At 47.8% G+C, this 25,870-nt stretch overlaps 2 protein-coding genes across 3 annotated transcripts in view; one reads left to right on the top strand and one right to left on the bottom strand.

The window, feature by feature from the left end:
- ADAM33 (ADAM metallopeptidase domain 33) overlaps positions 1 to 25,870 on the bottom strand; it is a 92,591-nt gene that overhangs the window by 50,790 nt on the left and 15,931 nt on the right. For both annotated transcript variants that reach the window (XR_014501816.1, XM_083398283.1), the window contains exon 3: positions 12,374 to 12,450. Coding sequence is in view for 1 of the 2 variants with exons in the window: in XM_083398283.1 (XP_083254409.1) it covers positions 12,374 to 12,450 (77 nt within the window). In the remaining variant the exon portion in view is untranslated. The remainder of the gene's footprint in view (positions 1 to 12,373; positions 12,451 to 25,870) is intronic.
- On the top strand, positions 23,681 to 24,198 carry LOC310685088 (small nuclear ribonucleoprotein E-like). Its single transcript, XM_083456714.1, has one exon. The coding sequence runs from the start codon at positions 23,728 to 23,730 to the stop codon at positions 24,034 to 24,036; it is 309 nt and encodes a 102-aa protein (XP_083312840.1). The 5' UTR covers positions 23,681 to 23,727; the 3' UTR covers positions 24,037 to 24,198.

The raw sequence follows: 25,870 nt of genomic DNA, 5'->3' as shown, positions 1-25,870 counted from the left end.
GAGGATCGGGTGCAGGAAGTGGGGTTTAGTGGTTAAAGCATCAGAATATGCTGTGAACTAAATGGTGGGTTACAAATGTAATAAATAAATAGGTTTAGAAAACCTATCGATTAGAATATTTGTGTGAAATACGGAATAACAGATACAGTCTTGCTTTAAATGTATATAGGAAGTACAGTGTAAGCGGTGGAAGTCAATCTATGAATTTTTATTATTATTTTCATATTGAGATATTTGTAGAATAAACTTGGGAGAAATTCTTCCAACTTTTCTTCTTCGTCTTTTCTCTTCTTTTTTCTTTCTCTTTTGTTCCTTTTTTCATGTATACGTGCTTATTTGAAATATATATGTATGTATTTGCAATATTTTGCAACAATTATGTTAAATAAACAATAAAAATGTAATAAATAAATAGAAAAGAAAAAAATAAACAGGACCTGGGAGAGACCAGGGTTCGAATTGCCGTGAAGCTCGCTGGGTGAACTTGGGGGTTCCTCCCTGACTCTTGGCCTCTTGGCCTGTGGCAGGGAGTTCCACAGGTTAATTACACGCTGCGTGAAGGACTTCCTTTATTCTGTCCTCAATCTCTCCACATTCAGCTTCACTGAATGTCCATGAGTTCTAGCATGATGAGAGAGGGATAAAAAAGCCTTTCTCCGGCCACTTTGACAATTCCCAGCGGCTCGGCGCCTCCCTTTATCAGATCAAGTAGCAAAGTTGATCCCACGAGCGCCTCTCCAAAGCGCCTGTTTTCTCCCACCATTGATGATCTGAAGGGAAAGTGGGGAGCCAGGCAAGGGAGGGCGAGACTCAGAATTCATCCCAGCCTCTGCTTTTGATTAATGCTCTTGTCTCCATTCCTGGCTTTTTATCATCCTCTCCAACATCGGGAAGTGATTTGTCAGCGGCAAAGCTGAGCTGGATGTCATTCCCTGAGCCTCCCAGCACGGCTGTTGAGAGACGGCGGACAGCTGTGGGAAAAAGGCAGCGATGGGATTGACTGCAAGCTTTTTCTTTCAGGGTGGGGGGCTGCCATGGGGCTGGCGGTGGGTGGGTGGGGGAGACCCAGCAGATAACAGCAAGGCCTGCTCTTTTTTCCCAGGCTCTTTCGAGACGCAAAAGTCAAGATGGCTTTGCTCTCCAACAAGGGCTCCCTAGACAACCGGGGTGGGATCGGCGCTGCCTTTTCCGCAAGGAAAGGGTAAAGCGTTCAGGGGCTTTTCAGCTTAGCCGGAGGAAAGACTTCCAAGGGAAAAGACATGAAGGAGACTTACAAATCTGAGCAGAGAAAATTTACTTTTCATCCTCTCTCCAGGGCAAACCAAACGAAGTCTTTCTTCATACAGTACCTTTTAGGGTTGCCACATTTCAAGAAGTAAAAAAACCGGGACACCCCAAAAGCTGCTGAGCTCTTTTTTAGGAAGACCCCCCAAAAGACGCCAAAAAAAGTGATTTTTCAATTGACTTCCCTAAGGTCAAGGACAAAGTGCCTGGATTTCCCCCAGACACCTATTATTATTACAGTCATACCTTTAGGTTGCATTTATTCGGCTTACAGACACGCCGAAACCCGGAAGTAGCAGAATGGGTTACTTCCGGGTTTCAGCGGTTGAGCATGCGCAGAAGCGCTAAATTGCGCTTTGCTCATGCGCAGAAGTGCAGAATCGCAACCTGAGCATGCACAGATGTGCCACTGTGGGTTGCGGACGCTGCGGGTTGCGAACGTGCATCCTGCACAGATCACGTTCGCAAACCGAGCGTCCACTGTATTATTATTATTCATTCATTCAACTTATTTTGTTGTTTAGTCATTTAGTCATGTCTGACTCTTCGTGACCCCCTGGACCAGAGCACGCCAGGCACTCCTGTCTTCCACTGCCTCCCGCAGTTTGGTCAAACTCATGCTGGTAGCTTCGAGAACACTGCCCAACCATCTCGTCCTCTGTCGTCCCCTTCTCCTTGCACCCTCCATCTTTCCCAACATCAGGGTCTTTTCCAGGGAGTCTTCTCTTCTCATGAGGTGGCCAAAGTACTGGAGCCTCAGCTTCAGGATCTGTCCTTCCAGTGAGCACTCAGGGCTGATTTCCTTCAGAATGGAGAGGTTTGATCTTCTTGCAGTCCATGGGACTCTCAAGAGTCTCCTCCAGCACCAGAATTCAAAAGCATCAATTCTTCAGCGATCAGCCTTCTTTATGGTCCAGCTCTCACTTCCATACATCACTACTGGGAAAACCATAGCTTGAACTATACAGACCTTTCAACTTATACATCGCCCTATACCCGGAGGTCTCAGGGAAGTTCACAAGAAGACCACAACATACAAAATCAAACCAAAAGCAATAACCCAATAACCCCCACACCCAGAAAGCCACATTCTAAAAGAGTGTTGGGTGTCAATAAGATCAACCAAAGGCGTGGTTGAAAAGGAACGTTTTTGCCTGGCGCCTAGAGGTCTATAATGAAAGCACCAGGCGAACCTCCCTAGGGAGAGCATTCCACAGATGGGGAGCCACTGAAGAGAAGGCCCTGTTCTCGTGTTGCCACCCTCTAGATCTCTCGAGGAGGAGGTACACGAAGAAGGGCCTCAAAAGATGATCTCAGGGTCCGGTTAGGTTCATATGGAAAGAGGCGGTTCTTGAGGTATTGCAAACCTGAGGCCTTACAGGTCAAAACCAGCACTTTGAATTGGGCCCGGAAACCAATTGGTAGCCAGTGCAGTCGGACCACAATCAGTGTAAGATGCTCAAACTGTGAGCAACCTGGCCGCTGAATTCTGCACTAGCTGAAGTTTCCGAACCATCTTCAGAGGCAGCTCTATGTATAACACATTGCAGTAACCTTGAGGTTACTAGAGCATAGACTATCCCTGTCCAGATAGGGAAGTAGCTGGGCCACCAGCCAAAGATGATCAATTCTGCCTTTGAAATCCCGGTAGATCCTGGCTGGATCAAGCACATCTCATCCAGCATCATGTTCTCATCATAATCATAATCACCATTATTATTATTATTATTATTATTATTATTATTATTATTTACCTGTACTCCACCCATCTGTCTGGGTTGCCCAGCCAACATACATAAAAACATAACAAAACATTAGACATTTAAAAAACCAAAAACTTCCCCATACAAGGCTCCCATCAGATGTCTTCTAAAGGTTGTATAGTTACTTATCTCCTTGGCTCGGGGGTCACAAAACTCCGTACCCTCCAACATTTATCCAGTGAAAATAGGGACATCCTAAGCAAAGGCGGAACATTCCAGGCTCAGATTAGAAACTAGGAGGGCTTCTGTAAATCCGGGGTTGTGCCTGGAAAATAGGGACACTTGGAGGGTCTGTAATAGACCAATGAAGGATAAGGGAAAGAGGCGTGGAGACCAGCAGTAGGGGGCGCCAGAGCCAACGACAGGTAGAGCCACCCACTGAGAGGTTTAAGCCAAGGTTGATGCGGCACTGCCCTCATGGACCAGCCTCCTATTCTGGGCTGTTTACGTGGGAAGAGAGAGCTGTAGGGCAGACCAAATCTCTGAGGCATCTTTGGCAAGCTTGCACCCCACACCCGTCCCCGTCCGGCTTCCAGAGTGGCAAGCTCAGAAACAGGGGTCATCTAGTGGTCCTGCGATTCTATGGTTCTCCTTCCTCTCTCGTCTTCTCCTGGCTGCTTTGGAGAGAGCGAGAGATAGAGCCGAAACAATCTCTCCAACCTTGGCAGGGCTTTCCAAACTCAAGTCTATCTCCCAAACACTTCCTGCCTCGGCTGGGCTCCAAGCTAAGCGAGGTTTTTCGGCAGGGGTGCTGGCAGCCGCCGTGAGCATTAGCAGAGTCTTGACTCTGTTTGTTTTTCTCCGCTTTCCTCCTCGCCTCTCCCTCCGTGACAAACCGCCCCCCCCAGCCCCTCGACAAATCCATTTATGTATAAAAGAAATGAAAGAACATTCCAGAATGTGCGGCGAGTGGAGGTTGTCGGGAACCAAAGGACACTGCGGTTCAGGAGAGAGCAGCGTTTTTGGCTGCAGGGCAAGACCCAAAACACCTCCAGAAATTGTTTCAGAGGGACAGAAGTGATCACAAACGTGAAAACCGCGCGAAGACCTCACTCGGATCAGAAGGTGCTAGGTTTGGAAACGGAAGTTTCGGTTTAGAATTCTGTTGCTATTAATTTCACCTCCCTGGTAATGTTTTTCCTAAACATTCTTATCGATGGTTACCGGAAACTGGCCTAGAAAGCTCAGCTAGAAATGATGATGATTATTAGTCCTCTCAAAAACACACACCACTGAAACACCACAAGCAATTGCAACAAACTCATCCAATAAAAACCGCTGGAGAAAAACCCCACACCCATACAAACAAAACACAGATCTCTAAAAGAGGCCACAAATACCTGAAACCCTTCAAGTGAAAAGCCAAAATCCTGTGTAAAAAGGAGAGCTTTTCCCTTGCACCAAAAAGAGAGGGAAAGATATCCTCTATGGGGAAAGCATTCCATAAGCAGGGAGCTACCACTGGAAAGGCCCTGTTCTCGTGTTGCCAGCATCTGGGCACACAGAGAAGGGCCTCGGGGGACAAGTGCAGGGTCCGGGTCACTTCCTGGGGGGAGAGGCGGTCCTTGAGATATTGGGGTCCTGGTCCGCCAAAGGCTTCAGAGGTCAAAGCCAGCACTTTGAATGGAGCCCAGAAGCCAAGGGTTTCATCCACATTCCTGCTTGCCCTGTGCCTAGAAAAGAATGGGGTCAAAGTGGTTTCGCCTTTGCTCATCTGCTTTCCCCTAGAAAACCTGCTCTTTAGGACTCAATCGGAACAAACAGCAATCCAAGGAAAACCCCTGTTGTTTGTTCTGATTCGGCACTCCACCACGGGTTCCCCCAGGGGAAAACAGCAGGGCAAACATCAGTGTCGATAAGCCCTAAAACTAAAACACAGTAAGATGAACCACTCTGAGAGTTTGGCAGCTCCTTCTCAGATAGCTGAGAGCTAAGGTCTTGCAAAGTGCACCAAGCAGGGCAGAGTCATCCAACGGGGAGAAAGGAAAGGAAGGAGATGCACTATTGGGAAGCTGAACAGTATTCCTGGGCTGTTAGCACTTTGCACAAGATAGATCGAAGCTATGCATAATAGCCCAGTATGGAAGTGAGAGCTGGACCATAAAGAAGGCTGGTCGCCGAAGAATTTATGCTTTTGAATTCTGGTGCTGGAGGAGACTCTTGAGAGTCCCATGGACTGCAAGAAGATCAAACCGATCCATTCTGAAGGAAGTCAGCCCTGAGTGCTCACTGGAAGGACAGATCCTGAAGCTGAGGCTCCCATACTTTGGCCACCTCATGAGAAGAGAAGACTCCCTGGAAAAGACCCTGATGTTGGGAAAGATGGAGGGCACAAGGAGAAGGGGACGACAGAGGATGAGATGGTGGGACAGTGTTCTCGAAGCTACCAGCATGAGTTTGACCAAACTGCGGGAGGCAGTGGAAGACAGGAGTGCCTGGCGTGCTCTGGTCCATGAGGTCACGAAGAGTCGGAATTTAAGACCTGCCATTTGCTGTGTCGCCAAAGCTGTTTGCTGTGGTTGTCCTGTTTGCAAAAAAAAGCTCGGACAAGCTGACCACAATGTTTGCGAGCGAGAACTGCGTGGCTGGTGTTTCCAGCTCAACTGCTGGTGTTTAGTCTGATTATGACTCCAGCTCAAGAAAATGTGTTTACTTTAACTCTTGGCACGTTTCGTCCCATCTAAGCCCCGTAGGACCCAAACAGCAGAGGTTGCACAAGCCGCCCTTAGAATTGAGAAAAGAATCCGCGCCAGCCCCTCTGTAACGAAAGCAGGAACCCAAATGCTCGGAGGGAAGCCATTCGAGGGAACACCAGGAGCGAACTGCCGCCCACGGCCAGCAGCAGCCATTTTGAAAAAAGTTCTCATAAGAGACGCCCCATGCCAAGTGTAATAAACGAAAATCTGCCCCTATTCCCTTATGGGGGACACAAGAGCCCTTATAGAGTCCTTTGCAGGTTCTCCATCGGTCAGAGAAAATAACAGAGGCCAACCAGAGAATATTGAGAAGCAAAGCAGCTAGTAAGCCTGATCTTTATTGAACTGTTGAAACCGGGTCTCCCCTCACACGCAAGAGGAGGAGGACCCTGAACAAAGGTGTGCCTGCCCTTATATAGACATTTTAAATTGCCCGCCCTGGAGTCCAAGACCACCCCCAGATACATCATACCTACATCACAGAAAGGGCGGTCTACAACAGAAATCTGAGTGCTTTGTTAACTCTTGTCTGGCAGGTTACCTGTTAATGCTTACTTGATTGGATACCCTGGGGAGCCTGGCCTGTCTTTTGTAATGACAAATACTTAGTTCCTGAGCCAGGTCACAGGCTCCCCCTATTCCTACACAGACATACCCTTAACACAGGATTTTTGAAGGAAAAAGACAATGGGGAGGCTTTTCCATTTTCTTCGACTTTGCAGAGAAAACATTTGGTCAGTTTCGGAGTCAAAATGGTTTCAGGGCGGTCCTCCTGTGCTGCTCCAGACATGTGGTCCACATATCTATGTAAGCGCTTGGTTGGTACATTTCTGAACATTTATTATATATATATATATATATATATATATATATATATATATATATATGAGACCTTAATTTTTTTTATTTCACAAGCAAAGTTAAAAGAGGACGGGACAAATTCATGGAAGGGAGAGTTATCGATGGCTACTAGCCAAGACGACTGTGCTCTGCTTCCACGGAGGCCTAAGAAGAAACTTCGGATCAGGCCCATGGCCCATCTGGTCCAAGATCCTGTTCTTGCAGTGGCCAATTGGATGCCCCAACGAGAAGCCCACAAGCAGGATTCGAACACAAGACCCCTGGAAACCACAAGAGCGGGGAGACGGCTCTTGTATTCGAATCCTGCTTGCTGGTTTCCCATTGGAGCCTCCGATTGGCCCCCGTGAGAACCGGATCCTGGACTACATTGGCCTTTAGCCTGATCCAGCAAAGCTCTTCTTAGGTTCTTCGTTTCGTTCCACCCTTCAAGTCTCCTGGGTTTTCATTTATGCAGCAACCGTTACATTGCAGTTCTTGGAACACAAAAGCCATTTTATGGTGCATTTCAAAGCCAAAAAACTAATCACGTAGTCAGAGAGAACCCATGCATTTAATGGGGGGTTGGGGGGGGTCAGGCTGGGACATCAGCAACAGCTTTGGGCTGAAATCCTAGACACATCTGGAGCTGGGAGTAGGTCCCACTGAACTCAGCAATGCTTACTTCCTAGAAGACACAAATTGGAGTGCTGAGTTGCTGTTGTTTTCTGAACAGAAGGGAGGGGTATTTTTAGGGGGCGGGGGAGACCTAGATCTTACGATTTTATCGTTTTACAACCTTGTCAGATGACCCCTTTTGTGAGTTTGCATTTCTGTTTCGTTAAAAGTCTTCTGTCTGATTTTATTTGTTACGCTATTTTTGGTTTTAATCGGGATTCTGTACACCCTACAGATTTATATTTGGCACAAGTTTGCAGCACAGAAATTAATCAGTACCAATAGTAATAGCTAGGACAGCATCTACATTGGGCTGGCCCAAGCCAAACAGCTGGGTTTGGAAAACTCCCGCATGGTGGGGATGGGTGTAATTTCATCCCTGGAGGCAGAAAAGTGTGGGGAGGGCCAAGGAATGGAAACAAAACCTCATTGTAATATAATTAGTCACTTCTCTCTGTCTATGCTTTAAACAAACCTCTTTTATAACTTGGTTCCTCCCTTTCTATCTATTTAACTCTTGTCACCCAGAGCCCTGTGTCTTAATTATCCCCAATTCACAGAAGAGCTACTCCATGGGTAGGCAAACTAAGGCCCGGGGGCCGGATCCGGCCCAATCACCTTCTAAATCAGGCCGGTGGACGGTCCGGGAATCAGCGTGTTTTTACATGAGTAGAATGTGTCCTTTTATTTAAAATGCATCTCTGGGTTATTTGTGGGGCATAGGAATTCGTTCATCCCCCCCCCCCCCAAAAAAAAACATAGTCCAGCCCCCCACAAGGTCTGAGGGACAGTGAACCGGCCCCCTGCTGAAAAAGTTTGCTGACGTCTGGCTACTCAAACAGACCCAGAAGAAGACTTGCTATCAACTGTGAAGATCGATTATGCACATTTCCAAAGATTGCTGACGTTTGCATATCTTAAAATCATAGAATTGTGGGGTTGGAAGGGACCCTAAGGATCATCTAGTCCAACCCTCCACAATGCAGGAAAATGAAGCTGTTGCCTGCGAGAAGGGCCGGATTTAGGTTTGATGAGGCCCTAAGCTACTGAAGGTAATGGGGCCCCTTTATATGTCCAGCTGTCCTTTGTCAACAACAAATTGTCGCTGTTTTCTGTGTTGAATATATGCTATATGGTAATTTATGGACCTAAGAGGTATCTAAAGCTATTTGCACACGTTGCCATGCAACCAGTCCATGCAGAATGTAGGCACCCTATATATAGAAATGAGCAAACCAGTGATATTTTAGGGAGCAGGCGAGGACCATTATTTACATCATAGGAGCCTACACAATACAAAACACTGTTGCTGTATGTAGGTTTTGTTTGTTTTTTATTTTAAATTTTGGAAATGTACTGTTATGTACTGAAGCTCTCGCCCTGGCCACCAGGAGTATTGTGTATGTAGTTTTCACTCAGGTCCACATCAGTTAGTTTAGGCGGGAAACCCTGGGTTGTTGTTGCTACATTGTCGACAGCCGGCTGCCTATAAAAGCAGGCCGGCTGAGCTGTTTGCTGTTCAGTTCTGTTCCAGCTTACAAAATAAAGAGCTGCTTTGGAGAAATCGCTGTGTCGTCTGCCATGTCTACCCACTATTCAACATGTACATCCAGGTTTTTTCCTTTTAATTTTTTGGGGGCCCCCAAGAGAGTGGGACCCTAAGCTATAGCTTGTTTTAAAAGGTAAATGCACCCCTGACCATTAGGTCCAGTCGTGGCTGACTCTGGGGTTGCGACACTCATCTCGCTTTATTGGCCGAGGGAGCCGGCGTACAGCTTCCGGGTCATGTGGCCAGGATGACTAAGCCGCTTCTGGCGAACCAGAGCAGTGCACGGAAACACCATTTACCTTCCCGCTGGAGCGGTACCTACTTGATTTATCTACTTGATCTTTGACATGCTTTCGAATTGCTAGGTTGGCAGGAGCAGGGACCAAGCAATGGCAACTCACCCCGTCGCGGGGATTCGAACCGCTGACCTTCTGATCGGCAAGTCCTAGGCTCTGTGGTTTAACCCACAGCGCCACCCGCGTCCCTTGTTTAGCTTATACCTAAATCCGGCACGGCCTACGGGGTTCGAACCTGCAACCTTGGCATTATCACCCTCATGCGTGAACCGAATGATCTATCCAACTGAGCTTGATCATGCAGTGGTTATGATTTCCATAGCGAGCCCCACTGTTCTTCATCTTAGGAGCCGACATCCAGAAATGTGTTGAAAGGGAGCATTCTTAAAACCGTAACCTGGGGTCCCCTTGATTTGCAATACAGCTCCTGCCAGCTCCCGCTAGCATGGATATTGTCGAAGCACAGATGCAGACTGACCACTGCAAAGCAACAAGTTGACTCATTGCTCCTTCCTTTCCTCAGAAGAGAAAAACACATTCTTTTCCAACGGCACATACTGCCACTTCTTCAAGTTCACCTGGTCCTGGTTGTCTCCCTGCCATGGCACACCAAGAGAACCCCCCCCCCCTTTCCCCAGCTGCAAATTCCCCCCAGTTTGCAGGACGTGGCCGTGCCCTGACGGCAGAAACTCAAGCAAGCCTGTCAGGCTCTTTCTCTCCTTGTGAGCTCAACTTCCCCCCAAATCAAAACCAGCTCCGTTCTTGTATGTTTTCACAACCGTGCATTTCGACGGGGCTGCAGTTGGCGGCCAAAAGGGAAGGTGATCCGGGGCGGCAGTGGCAAGGAGGCTTCCGGGCAGACTCCAGTTCAGACTGTTAATCTTGCAAATCAGGCTTTGCCAACCCAGCGCCCTCCAGATCTGCAGGGCTGCAGGTTGCAGGAGGCAACTACAATGTCTCTCTTCATTTCACACCCTAATGATTACAGTGGTACCTCGGGTTGAGTACTTAATTCGTTCCGGAGGTCCGTTCTTAACCTGAAACTGTTCTTAACCTGAAGCACCACTTTAGCTAATGGGGCCTCCTGCTGCCACCGGAGCACAATTTCTGTTCTCATCCTGAAGCAAAGTTCTTAACCTGAAGCACTATTTCTGAAGCGTATGTAACCTGAAGGTACCACTGTAATCTGTTACGTCTTTTAGGTGCAGAGCGATGCTCTGATGTCCTTGGCAAGACACTCCTGAGAGTTATAAGAGGAGGACTTTTTCTTTTCGAAAACACCAATATGCATCAGGCCCAAATGGCCCATCTAGTCCAGGGTCCTGTTCTGCGGCCAACCAGATGCCCACTATAGGAAACCAGCGAGCATGATCCAAGCCCAAAAGCAACTCTCTGCTCCTGCGGTTTCCAGTATGTATGGTAAAAGGTCAAGGACCCCTGGACGGTTAAGTCCAGTCAAAGGCAACTCATTTTTCAGGCTGAGGGATCTGGTGTTTGTCCACAAACAGCTTTCTGGGTCATGTGGCCAGCATGGCAAAACCACTTCTGGTGCAAAGGGACACCATGACAGAAACCACCGTGACGGAAACACCATTTACCTTCCCGCCACAGTGGTACCTATTTATCTACTTGCACTGGTGTGCTTTCAAACTGCTAGGTTGGCAGGAGCTGGGACAGAGCAACGGGAGCTCACTCCATTGCGGGGATTCGAACTGCCGACCTTCCGATCGGCAAGCCCAAGAGGCTCAGTGGTTTAGACCACAGCGCCACCTGCATCCCTCAGCATTGCTGCTTCTGACTATAGAGGCAGAGCTTCATGGACAGTAGTCTTTTGGGTGCCAAGCAATGCTCTGATGTCCTGGTAACTGCCTTGGCAAGGCACTCCTCTATATATTCTATATCCTCCCACCACGCTGACGAAGAATTCTACGAAACAGTAGTCAATATCCGGAATCATTGTTCAGTGTTGGACATATATTTGCTGAATACACAAAGCTTCACAGCTTGTCTTTCATCGTATAAAGTCTGGTACCTCGCTTCATTTAGAGATTTTCAGAGACTTTGGGACTAAAGATTTCATTTTGTACTTCTTACGGTCTGAAGGAATTCTATAAAGATTGTCTATTGTGTATGTGCATGGTCATCATGTTGCCTAGACATTGCTGATGGAAAATGGGCATGTCTGCCACCTGTGGATTTGTCAGGGGTTAAACTGTGGAACTGCCTGCCTCAGGATGCAGTGATGGGCACCAGGCTGGAGGGCTGGAAAAAGCATTTGACAGATTTATGGAGGCTGCAAAGCTTCTGAATAACAGCTGCTGGAAGCCACAGGAGGAGAAAGGGGTCTTCTGTTCGAATCCTGCTTGTTGGTTTCCCTTTGGCCACTGCGAGAACAGGATTCGGGACCAGGTGGGCCCTTGGCCTGATCTTATCCTTTCAGGAAGCCAGAGAAACTGACCTGGCAAAGCCCACCAATGTCCCAGCCCAGACTCAGCAGGAATTCATCTCTGCTACAGCCGAGGGCTCAGCTTTCCGCAAGGAACATGCACACTCCTGCTGAGAGCTCCGAGCCGTGGCTCAAATCAAAAGGAGCTGGTGTTTTTGCAACAGGGTGTTACTGCAAGGTATGTCGGGCGAGCCAGCCATTTCTGGAAGCTCTGGTGTCACGTCCTGGGCCGGAACAGTTTTAAAAAAATAGACCAACTTTTAAAGAATATTTGCATTCCCCAAAACACACCCTCGACAGCACATTTTTAAGACTGCAAGAAGGGCCTTTGCTGGATCAGGCCAATGGCCCACCTAGTCCAGCATCCTGTTCTCACAGTGGCCATCCTGATGTCTGCAAGCAGAATTCGAACACAGGAGCACTCGGCCCCTTTCATCCCCGGCAGGAGCAGAACAAACTCCGCAAGGTACAAGACTCCGTTGGCACAATATACCATATTTTTCGCTCTATAAGACGCACCAGACCACAAGACGCACCTAGTTTGTGGAGGAGGAAAGCAAGAAAAAAAAATATTCTGAATCTCAGAAGCCAGAACAGCAAGAGGGATCGCTGTGCAGTGAAAGCACCAATCCCTCTTGCTGTTCTGGCTTCCGGGATAGCTGCGCAGCCTGCATTTGCTCCATAAGACGCACACACATTTCCCCTTATTTTTTAGGAGGGAAAAAGTGACTCTTATAGAGCAAAAAATACGGCATTTCTGGGTGCAGGAATTTGACCCTCTAGGAGTTCATAAGTGGGCTCTTCGACAGGCACATAATACTTACTGGTTTCTTTCCAGCACCAAAAAGAGATCCTTGCCTTCCACAGTCACTGCTACCTCTCCACGGGCAGGAAATGGAGTCTGCAGAAGAGAGAGAGAAGGAGAGATATCAGCTCACACCGGACACCTTTTCTGATGCCAGCTTCCAGCAAGTTCCCCAATTCTGGGCAAAGGATGGGAAACCTCTGCCAGCCAGGTAGCCCCCTGATGCCAGCACACCTGACACAGAAAGAAAGGAGGAAGAGATTTGGGTGTCACCTGCCCGGCACAGACAGTGCACCTCAAATCTCTAGATGACCTCCTCCAGCAATGACACAAGAGGCAAAATGTCACAGGAGGTAAGGCAGAATCTCATTGTACCCAAAGGGATAATTCCTGCAGCAAAGAATATCAGTCCACTGGCACCCAGGTGCAATGAATCAAAGAACTGTAGAGTTGGGCGGGACCTCAAGAGTTATCTAGTCGAACCCCCTGCAATGAAGGAATCTCAGCATAACAAATGCAGACAACTGCTGGAGATGTGGAAGTAAAAATGCAAACTTGGTACATATGATGATTAACTGCCCGGTGATAAGATCATTTTGGTGCGAGGTAAGGATATATATAGCAAGAGTAATAAAAAGAAACAGTTATTTAGGGGATTTGAATCTAATTCTAAATTATATACCGAAAACGTGGGAGATTACAAGGAGTCAAAAAAAATGGATGTACCGTGCCATATTAGAAGCAAAAAAAATTGTTTTGATGAATTGGAAGAGCCGCAAAAAGATCCCATTGAGCACATAGATTGACAATATGGACAGACTAGTTACATACGAACAAATTGCATATCAACGCAAAATAAGAATGGATAAATATGAAGAAATCTGGAAGGAATACTTAAGCGATAAGGCAGAAAATGGTGGGAAGTAGGGGGAGGAGAGGTGGGGAAATATTGTTAAAAAGGTGTAGTTATAGGTATATCTGTACAAATCTGAAATGTTAAATTGTATTATTAGTGTTGTCAGAGCTGGCTCCTGGTCCCAGCTCACAAAGGACCAACGCTAGCCGGTAATAAAGTATCAAAGTCTTTATTGAAGAATAGTTTCCATTTCCAAGCCTCAGCACCCCAGCTCTACGTCCAGGGTCTAGACTGGCGAAGCTCCATCTGAATCCTCGCCCCCTGTACACCAGTTTAAGACTCTAATCCTACTCCACCTCTTCCTTCTCTCCTTTCTCCTCTGGGTCCTGCTGCCCCCCGGGGTCTCCTCCCTCCTGGACTCCTCAGACGCAGACGTTGACCCCCCAGACTCCTCCCGCTCTCTTCGGCGGGCTTTAGGACTTGGCTCCCTACCCGGGCTGCCAACTGTGCCGCCTTCCTGTACATTTGAACTTGGCGCGCGCGTTTAACCTTCCTCTTAACCGTTTCCTCGCTCCCTGACGGAGGCGTGGTCAATCCTGCCTCCTGTTCTCCCGCTGGTAGTGCGCCGCCTGATCCCGATGCCTGGGACTCCTCCCCCCTACTGCACTCTGGTGTGGACGCTGGTCCGGATTTCCAACTGCTGCTCTCTGAGTCCCCTCTGGCCCCTTCTCCCTGAAGTGCCCCCCTGGGTACTCCCCTTGCCCTGACCATGGGAGCCCCTTTTTGTGAATCCTCTGATTCACTCGAAAGACTCAGAGACCTCGGATCGCTGTCATCGCTGACATTTCCTTCGGACTCCTCCCCTTCGCTCTCCATTTCCTCCCTCTCCTGTGCCTCTGCTCCTGAACCCCTGACAAGTGTTATTGTGGTTTTTGTTGTATGTGTTTTTTGTGGTTGATGTCTGTATTGAAAAAGCGATTAAATAAATTAAAAAAAACAAATGAAGGAATCTCAGCTAAAGCATCCATGCAGGGCTGTCTTAAGCATATGTGGTGCCAGGGTGCAAAGATCCGCCCAGTACACACACACCCAGCTTGCCCAGTCCCAGGCGTGCAGGAGGGCGGAGCCGGCCGGCTGCCTCAGCATCTTGGTGGCTCGGTCGCCCCCAAACTGGTGGCGCAGGGCCGCTCACTGCAGAAGAGCCCGTTGCAGTGCTCCGACCAATGGGTGGGCTCTTCCCCGGACTCAACTCTCGGGCCCCGGACTCTCGGCCTGGCGCCCCTGAGAGCCCAGCATCCAGGTGCCCCACACCCCTAGCGCCTATGGGTAAGATGGCCCTGCATCCATGACAGAGGGCCATCCAAGCTCTGCTGAAAAACCCCCAAGGAAGAGAGTCCACCATCTTCCGAGGGAGACCGTTCCACTGCTGAACAGCTCTTACTGTCAGAAAGTTTTTCCAAATGCTTAGTCAGAATCCCCTTTATTGTATTTTGAAGCCATTGGTCTCCTCCAGAGCAGGAGAAAACAAGCTTGCTCCATCTTCCATGTGACAGCCCTTGAGATATTAGAAGATGGCTATCATATATATTCTCAGTCTCCTTTCCCAGGCTAAATATACCCAGCTCCTTCAACCATTCCTCATAAGGCCAGGTTTCCAGACCTTTGATCATCTTGGTTGCCCTCCTCTGCATATGTTCCAGGTTGTCAACATCCTTCTTAAATTGTGGTGTCCAGAACTGGACACAGTATTCCGGGTGTGGTCTGACCAAGGCAGGATAAAAGGTAAAGGTAAAGGGACCCCTGACCATTAGGTCCAGTCGTGGACGACTCTGGGGTTGTGACACTCATCTCGCTTTACTGGCCGAGGGAGCCGGCGTACAGCTTCCTGGTCATGTGGCCAGCATGACTAAGCCGCTTCTGGCGAACCAGAGCAGCGCACGGAACCGCCGGAGTGGTACCCATTTATCTACTTGCACTTTGACGTGCTTCTGAACTGCTAGGTGGGCAGGAGCAGGAACCGAGCAAAGGGAGCTCACCCTGTCGCGGGGATTCGAACCGCCGACCTTCTGATCGGCAAGTCCTAGGCTCTGTAGTTTAACCCATAGCTACTTCCCTCGATCTGGAACTATACTTCTGTTGATGCGGCCTCGAATAATGTTAGCTTTTTTTGCTGCTTCATCACAAACTGTTGACTCATTTTAAGCTTGTGCTCCACCAAGACCTGCAGAGCAGGCAAGGAGGCGAATATTCATACCTGCCAAAGTTAGACAGTTATGCACTGCAAGAAAAGAGAGGGCACAGATTTGCATAGAAATCAGACTATGTATAAACACCAGTTTCAAGAAGTCCCCTGCAAAGTAAAAGCACTCGGGCTTTATCTCAGTTTAGAGCAGGGGTCAGCAACCTGCGGCCCGTGGGCTGGATGCAGCCCATGAAGACTGTTTTACCGGCCCACGAACCGCCCCTGAACCGAGCGGCTCATTTGGCGAGTCCCCTGCACGCTGCGCTAAACCAGTGCAGCACGGCACAGGGACTCACCAAGCGGTGCCAGAAATTGCGTCTGCGCATGCGCAGATACAGGAAATCGTGTCTGCGCATGTCCAGACGCCAAAAATCACTTCTGCGCAGGTGCAATTTTTGGCATCTGGGCATGCGCAGAAGCAATTTCCGACACCGCGGACATGCACAGTGTTACGATATTTCCGTTCCACCTTAAAAGGGAGCAGGCTTTGAGTCACAGAGTCTGCGTATTTCCTGTTTTCACAGGATGTTTCTGTGTGTCTTTGCTTTCGTTTCTCTCTCTGCCGGAGACTCTGAAGCAGGCAGTCATGTTTTTCTTTGTTCTGACCAACGCTGAATAAACTTGTAAATAATGCTCTCCTGACTGCATCTTTCGCTGTGCATTATCTGCTGAAAGAGCGTGCTCAGCTCTGGAATGTGGGAAGCTATTTCTGGAGCTCCTGTCGCTAATTGCTGATACTGCGTGTCTACGGGAGATCAATGGACGTCCGGAGACGACGTGGAGTCATGATGGACTTTGTCTCCCTGGCAGTATCCCAACACACAGATGCGATTTAGGGTATCAAGCTGCGCCAGTCCGGCCCGCGGACGCTCTCCATGGGAGTGATCCAGCCCATGGCCTATAAACCTTGCCGACCCCTGGTTTAGAGGAGAGGCAAGTAACAGGTGGGAGAAGTATAGAAAATTATGCACCGTGTAGCTAGAGTGCTGTTTCCCCCCCTTTCTCAATACAGTGGTACCTCTGGTTGCGAACGGGATCTGTTCCGGAGGCCCGTTCGCAATCTGAAAAGAACGCAACCCGTGTCTGCGCATGCGTGGGTCGCAATTCGCAGCTTCTGCACATGCGCGTTACATCATTTTGCGCGTCTGCGCATGCGCGAGCAGCGAAACCCGGAAGTAACCTTTTCCAGTACTTCCGGGTCGCCGTGGGACGCAACCTGAAATGATTTAACCTGAAGCAAATATAACATGAACTATGACTGTATAGGACAACTCAGTAGCATGAATGTTTACTGAATGCTTTAAAAGACCCTGATTTGGGACAGAGGGGCTGCCGTGCACCTAACAGATCGCCATGCAAATCCAGAATGCTGCAATTTGGGGAGAGATGATGCATTCCCATGTTTTTCACTGAAGATCAACAGGAGCTACTCGTCGAAGGTCGCGCAAGGTCAGTGTGTTGGAAAGAAACAAGCGAGTCTCTCTCTCTCTCTCTCTCTCTCTCTCTCTCTCGCACCCGCACACTTCTCTAATGAAAGGGGCGCCCAACCCTTCGCGGCTTCCTGCGCCACCTCCGGGTGACTGCAAAATGCATCACCCCAGCCGAGACTGAAAACAGGCCCTTCGGCTTCCAGGCACCAGATGACAAACAGGTGTTTAAAAATAAAAAATAACCGCGAGAGGAGAAAGGACTGAGTCAGCCTCGCAAGGCAAGCCAAGTGTCTGGCAGCCCAGGCTGGCCTGCGGAAGAGTTTTCACAGGAAAGAGGGGTGGGGGGAGAGGGAGAAGGCCCAGGAGCAAGGTTTCTGCAGTGCAAAGAAAGAGGCAATATGGTTTTATCACAGCCTAGGACCCTCATAGCTCCGGGACCGCCTCTCCCTGTATGCCCCACGGAAGACCTTAAGGTCCACAAATAGCAACACCCTAGAGGTCCCGGGCCCTAAGGAAGTCAGATTAGCCTCAACCAGAGGCAGGGCCTTTTCAACACTGGCCCCGGCCTGGTGGAACGCTGTGTCTCATGAGACCAGGGCCCTGCAGGATCTGATTTATTTCCGCAGAGCCTGTAAGACCGAGTTGTTCCACCTGGCCTTTGGCTTGGAATCAACTTGATCACCTCCCCCTCTTTCCTTTCTCCTTCTGTGATGGAACGCCTATTTGGGGACTTCCCTGGCTTTTTTGTGGCCCATGTAGGACCAGTCTGGATAGCTGGCCTTGGTGAAGATTTGACGTTTTCATCCCCCAAAAGTTTTTGAGTTTCTACTGAAATGAGGCTGCATTTTCATGTTGTATTTTAATCTTGTTTTCAAGTTGTATTTCAATCAATTGTTTTTATATCGGGTGTTAGCCGCCCTGAGCCCGGTCTTGGCTGGGGAGGGCGGGGTATAAATAAATATTATTATTATTATTATTATTATTATTATTATTATTATTATTATTTTACTGAGCAAGTCAGACACTCCAACCACTGCGCGGCGCTGCCTCTCAAAATGCCAGCCACTCGGTAAGGATGGGCTTGCCAAGGCTTCAAAATGCACACACACAAATACACATTGCAGAAACACACAGAGAGAAACAGGGAGAAAGCCACTGAGCCCTGCCCATCGGAATCAGATGTGCCCCAGAAAACGACACTGAATTCACTCTCGCCACGCCATTCCTGGCATAACAGAGCCCTCCATGTCACCCTTGGCATTTAGCCCTGCTGGCGACGTTCCACTCCTGTCCCGTACGGCAGTGCGAGTCCTGCAACCGCCCTAGATCTCCACCACCAACGCTGGGGATTTTTCACGCCTCCAAGAGTTAAATCCGTCCCTGGCAGAAGGCGGCCCCTTTGCTGCAGGGTCAAGCCAAAGAAAAGCAAAAAAGGAAACAATTATTGGTCACTTATCTAAGCCCTGAGCTCAAGGCCAAACCAAGCTGACCTTGAGACTGCAAGGGAGAGGGAAGCATTTGCACACACACACACACTCGCACAGTATCACTTGTGCGCGCACACTGATTTCCCAGAATCCTCTGGGCTCTCGCGCTCTGAGACGTGAACTGCAGAGAGCCTAGGCAAACAGCGTTCAGGACTTTTTAGTTTAGAGGGAAAGGTGACGAAGAGATGACAAGGTCAACATTTATAAAGTTAGAGAGCGAAAGGTTTTCCTCCTCCTCTCTTAACGTTACAACTTGTGGACCCTCGGGACTCAGCTACATTAGTCAAAAAGGTGTTTTAAATGCGTTGTAAACATGCAACAGCAGATGGCGCTGGAGAGCAAAAAAATTGTGCAATTTTTCCATATCGTTTTTTTTCTTCTTTTGTTATAACGGTTTAATTTCTGACTTATTTGCAGCGTGTGTGTTTTTCCTGCATGTAGATCCACCCTTGGTAAAGCTGATTGTTGAAATATTCAGGAAAGAAGACTAAAACTATGAGTTAAACCAGGCCTAGGCAACCTTCAGCCCACCAGATGTTTTGGACTACAACTCCCATGATCCCTAGCTAACAGGACCAGTGGTCAGGGATGATGGGAATTGTAGGCCAAAACATCTGAAGGGCTTAAGGTTGCCTAGGCCTGAGTTAAACTATGGAACTCCCTCCCACTGGAGGTAGTGATGACCTTAAGTTTTAAAAGAAAATTCATTGAGGGCAGAGCCATTGATGGCGACTAGACATGATGGCTCTGTTCTGCCTCCACAGTCGAAGGTAGCAATGTTTCTGAATACCAGTTGCAGGATCGGAGAGAGCTCCTGTGTTCGAATTCTGCTCACAGGTTTCCCACTGGGGCATTTGGTTGGCCACCGTGAGAACAGGATACTGGATTCTTGCATTGCAGGGGGTTGGACTAGATGACCCTCGGGGTCCCTTGCCACTCGACAGTTCTATGGTTCTGTGAAAATATCCACCAAACGTCCTATTTATCACATGATAAATATGTACAGTGGTGCCCCGCAAGACGAAATTAATTCGTTCTGCGAGTTTTTTCGTTCTACGAGTTTTTTCGTCTTGCGAAGCACCAATGTGTATTGACGGTTTCCCATAGGAATGCATTGGCGGTTTTTTTTAAAAAGGCGCAAGGCGTTTTTGTCTTGCGAAGCAAGCCCATAGGGAAATTCGTCTTGCGAAGCAACTCAGAAAACGAAAAACCCTTTCGTCTAGCGAGTTTTTCGTCTTGCGAGGCATTCGTCTTGCGGGGTACCACTGTATTTCATCTCAGCGTATGTATCTCTAAGTGTACTTTATCCTAAAATACTCATTTCAAAGACAACTAATTCATTTTCAAAGCATCTAGAGATAGTGGGGTGCAGTGCTTAGAACAGCGGTAAGCAAACTAAGGCCTGGGGGCCAGATCCCCCCCAATTGTTTTCTAAATCCGGCCCACAAATGGTCCGGGAATCAGCATGTTTTTACATGAGTAGAATGTGTCCTTTTATTTAAAATGCATCTCTAGGTTATTTGTGGGGCATAGGAATTCGTTCATATTTTTTTCCAAAGTATAGTCCAGCCCCCCACAAGGTCTGAGGGACAGTTGACCGGCCCCCTGCTGAAAAAGTTTGCTGGCCCCTGGCTTAGAATGTCTAGCTAGGGGCTGAGAGACCAGGGTTCAAATCTTCCAATTAAGCCATGAAACTCACTGAGTGACCTGGGGCTGGCCACAGGGCTGTTGTGAGGATGGTGTGTGGAGGACTGTTTGTACAGCATCTCGAGCTCCTTTGGCATAATTTAATGTCTTGGCACGTCTTTTCAAACTGAAAACTGTAGTGCCAAATGTGAACAAGTGTGAATCGCAGGCTCTTCTGTTGAAAAGGCTAAAAATGGTAAGGAAATGCTAATGGGGGCTTTAAAGGACTCACCCGCCCAGCAGATCCTGCCCATGGACTGACTCAGTTTCCCTTCCTGTCACACCTGTGTGGTGGTTGAGCCGCCTCTGCAGCTGCTGTGAAAAATGAGGTGGCAGCTTCCGCCACAATCTCACCACTTCCTCATCTGGTTTTGTGAGCAGAGAAAGAGGAGGAGGAGGAGGAGGAGGAGGAGGAGAAGAAGAAGAAGAAGAAGAAGAAGAAGAAGAAGAAGAAGGGGCAAGGGGGGGCAGAGAGAGAAAAGAAGAAGAAAGATGATGGAGGAGGAGGAGGAGGAGGAAGGGAGAAAGAGAAGAGAAGAGAAGAGAAGAGAAGAGAAGAGAAGAGAAGAGAAGACAGACAGAGAGAGAGAGAGAGAGAGAGAGAGAGAGAGAGAGAGAGAGAGAAAGAAAGAAAGAAAGAAAGAAAGAAAGAAAGAAAGAAAGAAAGAAAGAAAGAAAGAAAGAAAGAAAATGAGGAGGAGAGGGAGAGGGGGAGAGGGAGAGAGAGAGAGAGAGAGAGAGAGAGAGAGAGAGAGAGAAAGAAAGAAAGAAAGAAAGAAAGAAAGAAAGAAAGAAAGAAAGGCTCTCTATTCTTGGAAACCCCAAGGCCTTGCTAAACTGTACAGCAAACCAATCACCACCTTCAGGGCCATGCATTCTCTGGGCCTGCCCAGGATGCTCTGTCCTGCCATGGAAACACACGGCTGCGCATAGAGATGCGGGGAGAAATGTGTTCACATTTTCAAGCGAAGCTCATTTGCCCTCTATGATTCACACACTTGGGGTGGAACTCAGCCAACCCTCAAAGTGTGCCCTTCTCTGAATTTTGTGATGCAGTCTTCCAGGCAAAAATAAAAATGTATACAAAACTAGTGACATGGCTCCCCCAATCTCTTTTCTGATGAGAGCAGCTTTTGCATCTCATTTGGAAACCAAGGACCCAGAGTCTGGAGGAAGAATGGGGAGGCACACAATGTCAGATGCTGGAAGTCCAGTGTGAAGTTTCCACAGTCTGTGTTGATTTGGGGAGCCATGTCATCAGCTGGTGTTGGTCCACTGTGCTTCATTAAGTCCAGGGTCAACGCAGCCATCTACCAGGAGATTTTGGAGCACTTCATGCTTCCTTCTGCAGACGAGCTTTATGGGGATGCTGACTTCATTTTCCAGCAGGACTTTGGCACCTGCCCACACTGACAAAAGTACCAATACCTGGTTCAGTGCCCATGGGATTACTGTGCTTGATTGGCCAGCAACCTCGCCTGACCTGAACCCCATAGAGAATCTATGGGGCATTGCCAAGAGACAGATGAGAGACATGAGACCGAGGAATGCAGAAGAGCTGAAGGCTGCTATTGAAGCTTCCTGGTCTTCCATAACACCTCTGCAGTGCCACAGGCTGATAGCATCCATGCCACGCCGCATTGAGGCAGTAATCGATGCAAAAGGGGCCCAAACCAAGTACTGAGTACATATGCATGCTTCTACTTCTCAGAGGTCCAATATTGCTCTATTTGCAATCCTTGTTTTGCTGATTCCATTTAATATTCTAATTTTCTGAGATGGTTAATTTGGGGTTTTCATCAGCTGTAGGCCATAAACATCACAATTATAACAAATAAAGGCTTGACATAGCTCGCTTTGCATGTCATCAGTCTATCTCATACATTAGTTTCACCTTTTAAGGTGAATTACTGAAATAAACGAACTTTTCCACGATATTCTAATTTTCCGAGTTTCACCTGTACATCCATCTGCAACGGTTAACTGAGGCCTGTTTTTACCTTTCTTGTGGTATTTATTGCCTTATATTTTATGCCGTAAGCCACTTTGGTATATTTTTTTAACGATGCAGTGGCATGCAATTACTTTTGCAAATGAAGAAACAATGCAGCACCAACAAATTTCTGCAGAAATCAAATTCTTTCTAGCAGTTGGAAGAAGAAATCAGGTCTAGGCCTGGCCTCAGCCCTCCATCTCCTCTCTTTGGAGTGGCTTGCTGAAACCTCCCCTAAATGTTCAGCGCATGCAATTTCACCTACAGGGATTTAACAGCTGCAAGGATACTAGGATTACAAAATAGCTTAGGATAGCCTTTGCCAACCCGGCAGCTCCAGAGGCTTTGGAAGACAGGAACTGTAGTCCGGTGGTTGGACTGGAGGGTGCTGTAGCCTTATGAGGCTTTGCCCTCGGGTGGGAAAAATATTGCGCCTGGGAAAGGGAAGTGGGAGTCAACAGACACTCAAGGAATAGTTTCAGAGAAAAAGGTTTTATTTCTACCATCCATGAACTGGTAGAAGGAGCAAGTGTGATAGTCCACAAAAGCATGCACGAGTCCACAGTCATGTGCACAAGCATATATACCCCTTTCCAGTTCCCTCCTCCTTTCTCCTCCCTCAGGAGTCCTGCCCCATGTTGAGGTTCCTGAGCATGTACAGAAAGCTGTCTTGGGACTATTGTGGACTCTTGGCAGGAAAGGGGATCAGGGGGTTTCAGTGTGTTCCAGTTGTTTCATTCTTGTGCTTTGGCATGGTTCCTGGACTGAAAGCAAGTTGCAATGTGGTTCTTTAGCAAGGCCAGAAGGCATGAGAAAGGCCTGAGAAACAATGGGCTGTTCTCTACAGAGCAGAGCGGAATGTTTCTGATGCTTAGCTGCTGAGAAAATGATTTTGAGAAGCTTTGAGAAGCTTTGAGCCTGCTTTGGTGGGGGTGACTTCGGGCCTAGGTGAGGTCACCTGTCCTCACCTTCCTTCAGTGCTAGGCTGGGGCTGATGGGAGTTGTAGTTCAAAGCCTCTGGAGGGCACGAGGTTGGCGAAGGCTGCCCTGCACAGCTAGAGGCCGATCAGATTCCTAGAAAGGAACCAGGGGCCTGACCCTCCTTCGTTGTAATTCCTCTGAACGGCCGAGGGATTTGCAACCGGCCTTTGGGCCCTGCGAGTAAGAACAACACGGCCGCAAGAATACGCGAACCAAAATTATACCCTTGCTGCGGCCTTCCCAAAGAACGCCAAGTCCTGGGGGAGGAGGAGAGGGTGAAAATAAAAAAAATTTAAAAACCCTGGAGATGCTTGGCCTACATTCCCCTCTGGCAACCGCACTTGGGACTATATATAGCTGCGGAAACCGACAGTCTCTCTCCGTGTCATGACTGGAACGGACAGAGGACAGAGCAGGGCAATAAAAGACACACCGATGGGTTGTTTTGAGGTTTTTCTGCTGTCTCTCTGTGTGTGTCTCAGTCACATCAGACATGTTAGACGTTTGTGGGACTGTGGAACTCCCTGCCACATGAGGCAGCGAGGGCCAGCAGCTTGGCCAGCTTCAAAAGATGACCAGGCGAAAGTCGAAAGAGTCCCTACCAGAGAGGAAGGGCAAACTAAACTGATGGATTACGCCGAAACGACAAAGCTGACCGGAAAGTTCAGGAACCAAGACAACAAAAACTTTTTAAAAGAATGAGGAAAAGGGCTGCCCCGTCCCGCCTAAGTCGGCTCGTCCTGTCGGGGGTCGTTCCCAGCCCAGCTGCCGGCCAAGGACAGAAGGTACAGAAAGCGATGGTGCAGCCCATCAATCTCATCTTCAGATACCTACAGAAGAGGTCCAGAATTCAGGTGTGGCTGTATGAAGAGGGATTTGATGAATATATGAACTTGGTTCTGCATGATGCTGAGGAGATTCACTCCAAGACAAAATCAAGGAAACAGCCAGGTCGAATCATGTTAAAAGGAGACAATATTATTCGTCTACAGAGTGTTTCTAACTAGAAATAGCTGTTGAGACAGTTTTGCTTATTATTTTAATCTTTCAACCTATAGAAGAAAATGTGCAGTGGTTTAATGGTATCGCTCCCAGTTCTACCATTGGTGTCTGAAGGGTGAAGAATGAAGCCAGTTACTTAATTTGTGCTTGCAAAACTTCCAATAACTTTTCTACGTTGGTGTTGAATTGTAGTTCTTTATAAATAAAACGTTTTGTTAGTAAAAAATAAATAAATGGGGGAAAATATATAATTTACTTGGGAGGCCACTGAAAGCAGATGAAAAAATCAGCAGGATTTTAATATCACTTGTAATGTAACAGGTATTGTGGATAATACGGATGGATACAAAATATAGATTATGAAATGATATGTAGTTGAAAATGTTCACAATAGAATCCATGGAAGGGATGGAGGGGGGAATCGCAAGATTCAGAGAAATCTCTTTGTACAGATATGTAATTGGTACTGTTACAAACTTCTATTTGTAAAATCAAATAAAAATGAATTCAAAAGAGGACCAGGCGAATTTGGGGAGAGGAGGGCTATCGATGGCTACTAGGCCACAGCCGGAAGCAGCGATGCTTATCAGTTGCTGGAAATGGCAGCAATCACTCTTTCTGTTCTTGTGACACACATTTTAAGAAACTGCCCAGGTCAAAACGGTTTCACCAGGGCTGTCAGCAACCTGGGCAGTATTAAAAGAGGGTTAGAAACATGCATAAAAGGTACCCCTTCCCGTTCGGGCCAGTCTTGCCAGACTCTAGGGTTGTGCGCTCATCTCACTCTATAGGCCGGGAGCCAGCGCTGTCCGCAGACACTTCCGGGTCACGTGGCCAGCGTGACAAAGCCACATCTGGCGAGCCAGCGCAGCACACGGAACGCCGTTTACCTTCCCGCTGGTAAGCGGTCCCTGTTTATCTACTTGCACCCGGAGGTGCTTTCGAACTGCTAGGTTGGCAGGCGCTGGGATCCCCACAGGGATTCGAACTGCCGACCATGCAATCGGCAAGTCCTAGGCACTGAGGCTTTAACCCACAGCGCCACCCGCGTCCCTAGAATCATGCATAAACCAGCTCAAATATTTGTTGGAAATGTAAGGGAAAAGGGATTGTAGAGAAATCAAAAAAATTCTGAGAAATGATATATGAGTTGAAGAAAATGTTCAAATGAACATTTGTAAAAAAGCCAGAAACATTTTTGTTAGGGATTGTAGGAAAAGACCTGCCAAGGAAAATGAAGAACATATTTATGTACGTGACAACGGCAAAAGAGTCATAATAGCACAAGGATGGAAGAATTAAGAAACCCCGACAAAAGAACAGTGGCAAAAGAAATTGATGGACTATGCGGAACTGGCAAAATTGACACACAAACTGCATGATAAGGACAACTGTGACTTTAAAGAAGAATAGGAACCTTTTACAAAGTATTTAAAGAAACAACAAGATGAATTGGACTCCTTGGCAGGTTTTGAATAAATAGAGATTTTTACATGTTTATAACATGCAGAGAATGATATGTGTTAATAAATCAGAAAGAGGAACTGAGGGAAGTCGTAGGGGGGAGGGGAGGGGTATGAGGGGGAAATGGGAGGGGGGAAATGGGGAAAAATACAATTGTTGGAATAATTTGTTATGTAAAAACAGTCAATAAAAAACTTTTAAAAAGAAACATGCATCCGTCACCGACGATTACCCCTAAGTAGAGCTTCCATGTTCAGGGGTATTCTACCTCAGAATTCCAGGCGCGACCTGTCAAACTACCGATTCAGAGTCAGACCCTGACAGCAAACAGGACATGAATCAGGGCAATAATGAAAGCAATACGCCTAAGTGCAG

This window comes from Podarcis tiliguerta, assembly GCF_965153285.1.
Source record: "Podarcis tiliguerta genome assembly, chromosome: 9".
NCBI classification, from domain to species: Eukaryota; Metazoa; Chordata; class Lepidosauria; order Squamata; family Lacertidae; genus Podarcis; species Podarcis tiliguerta.
Note: the sequence above shows the minus strand (reverse complement) of the source record. Positions and strands in the feature narration are given on the sequence as shown.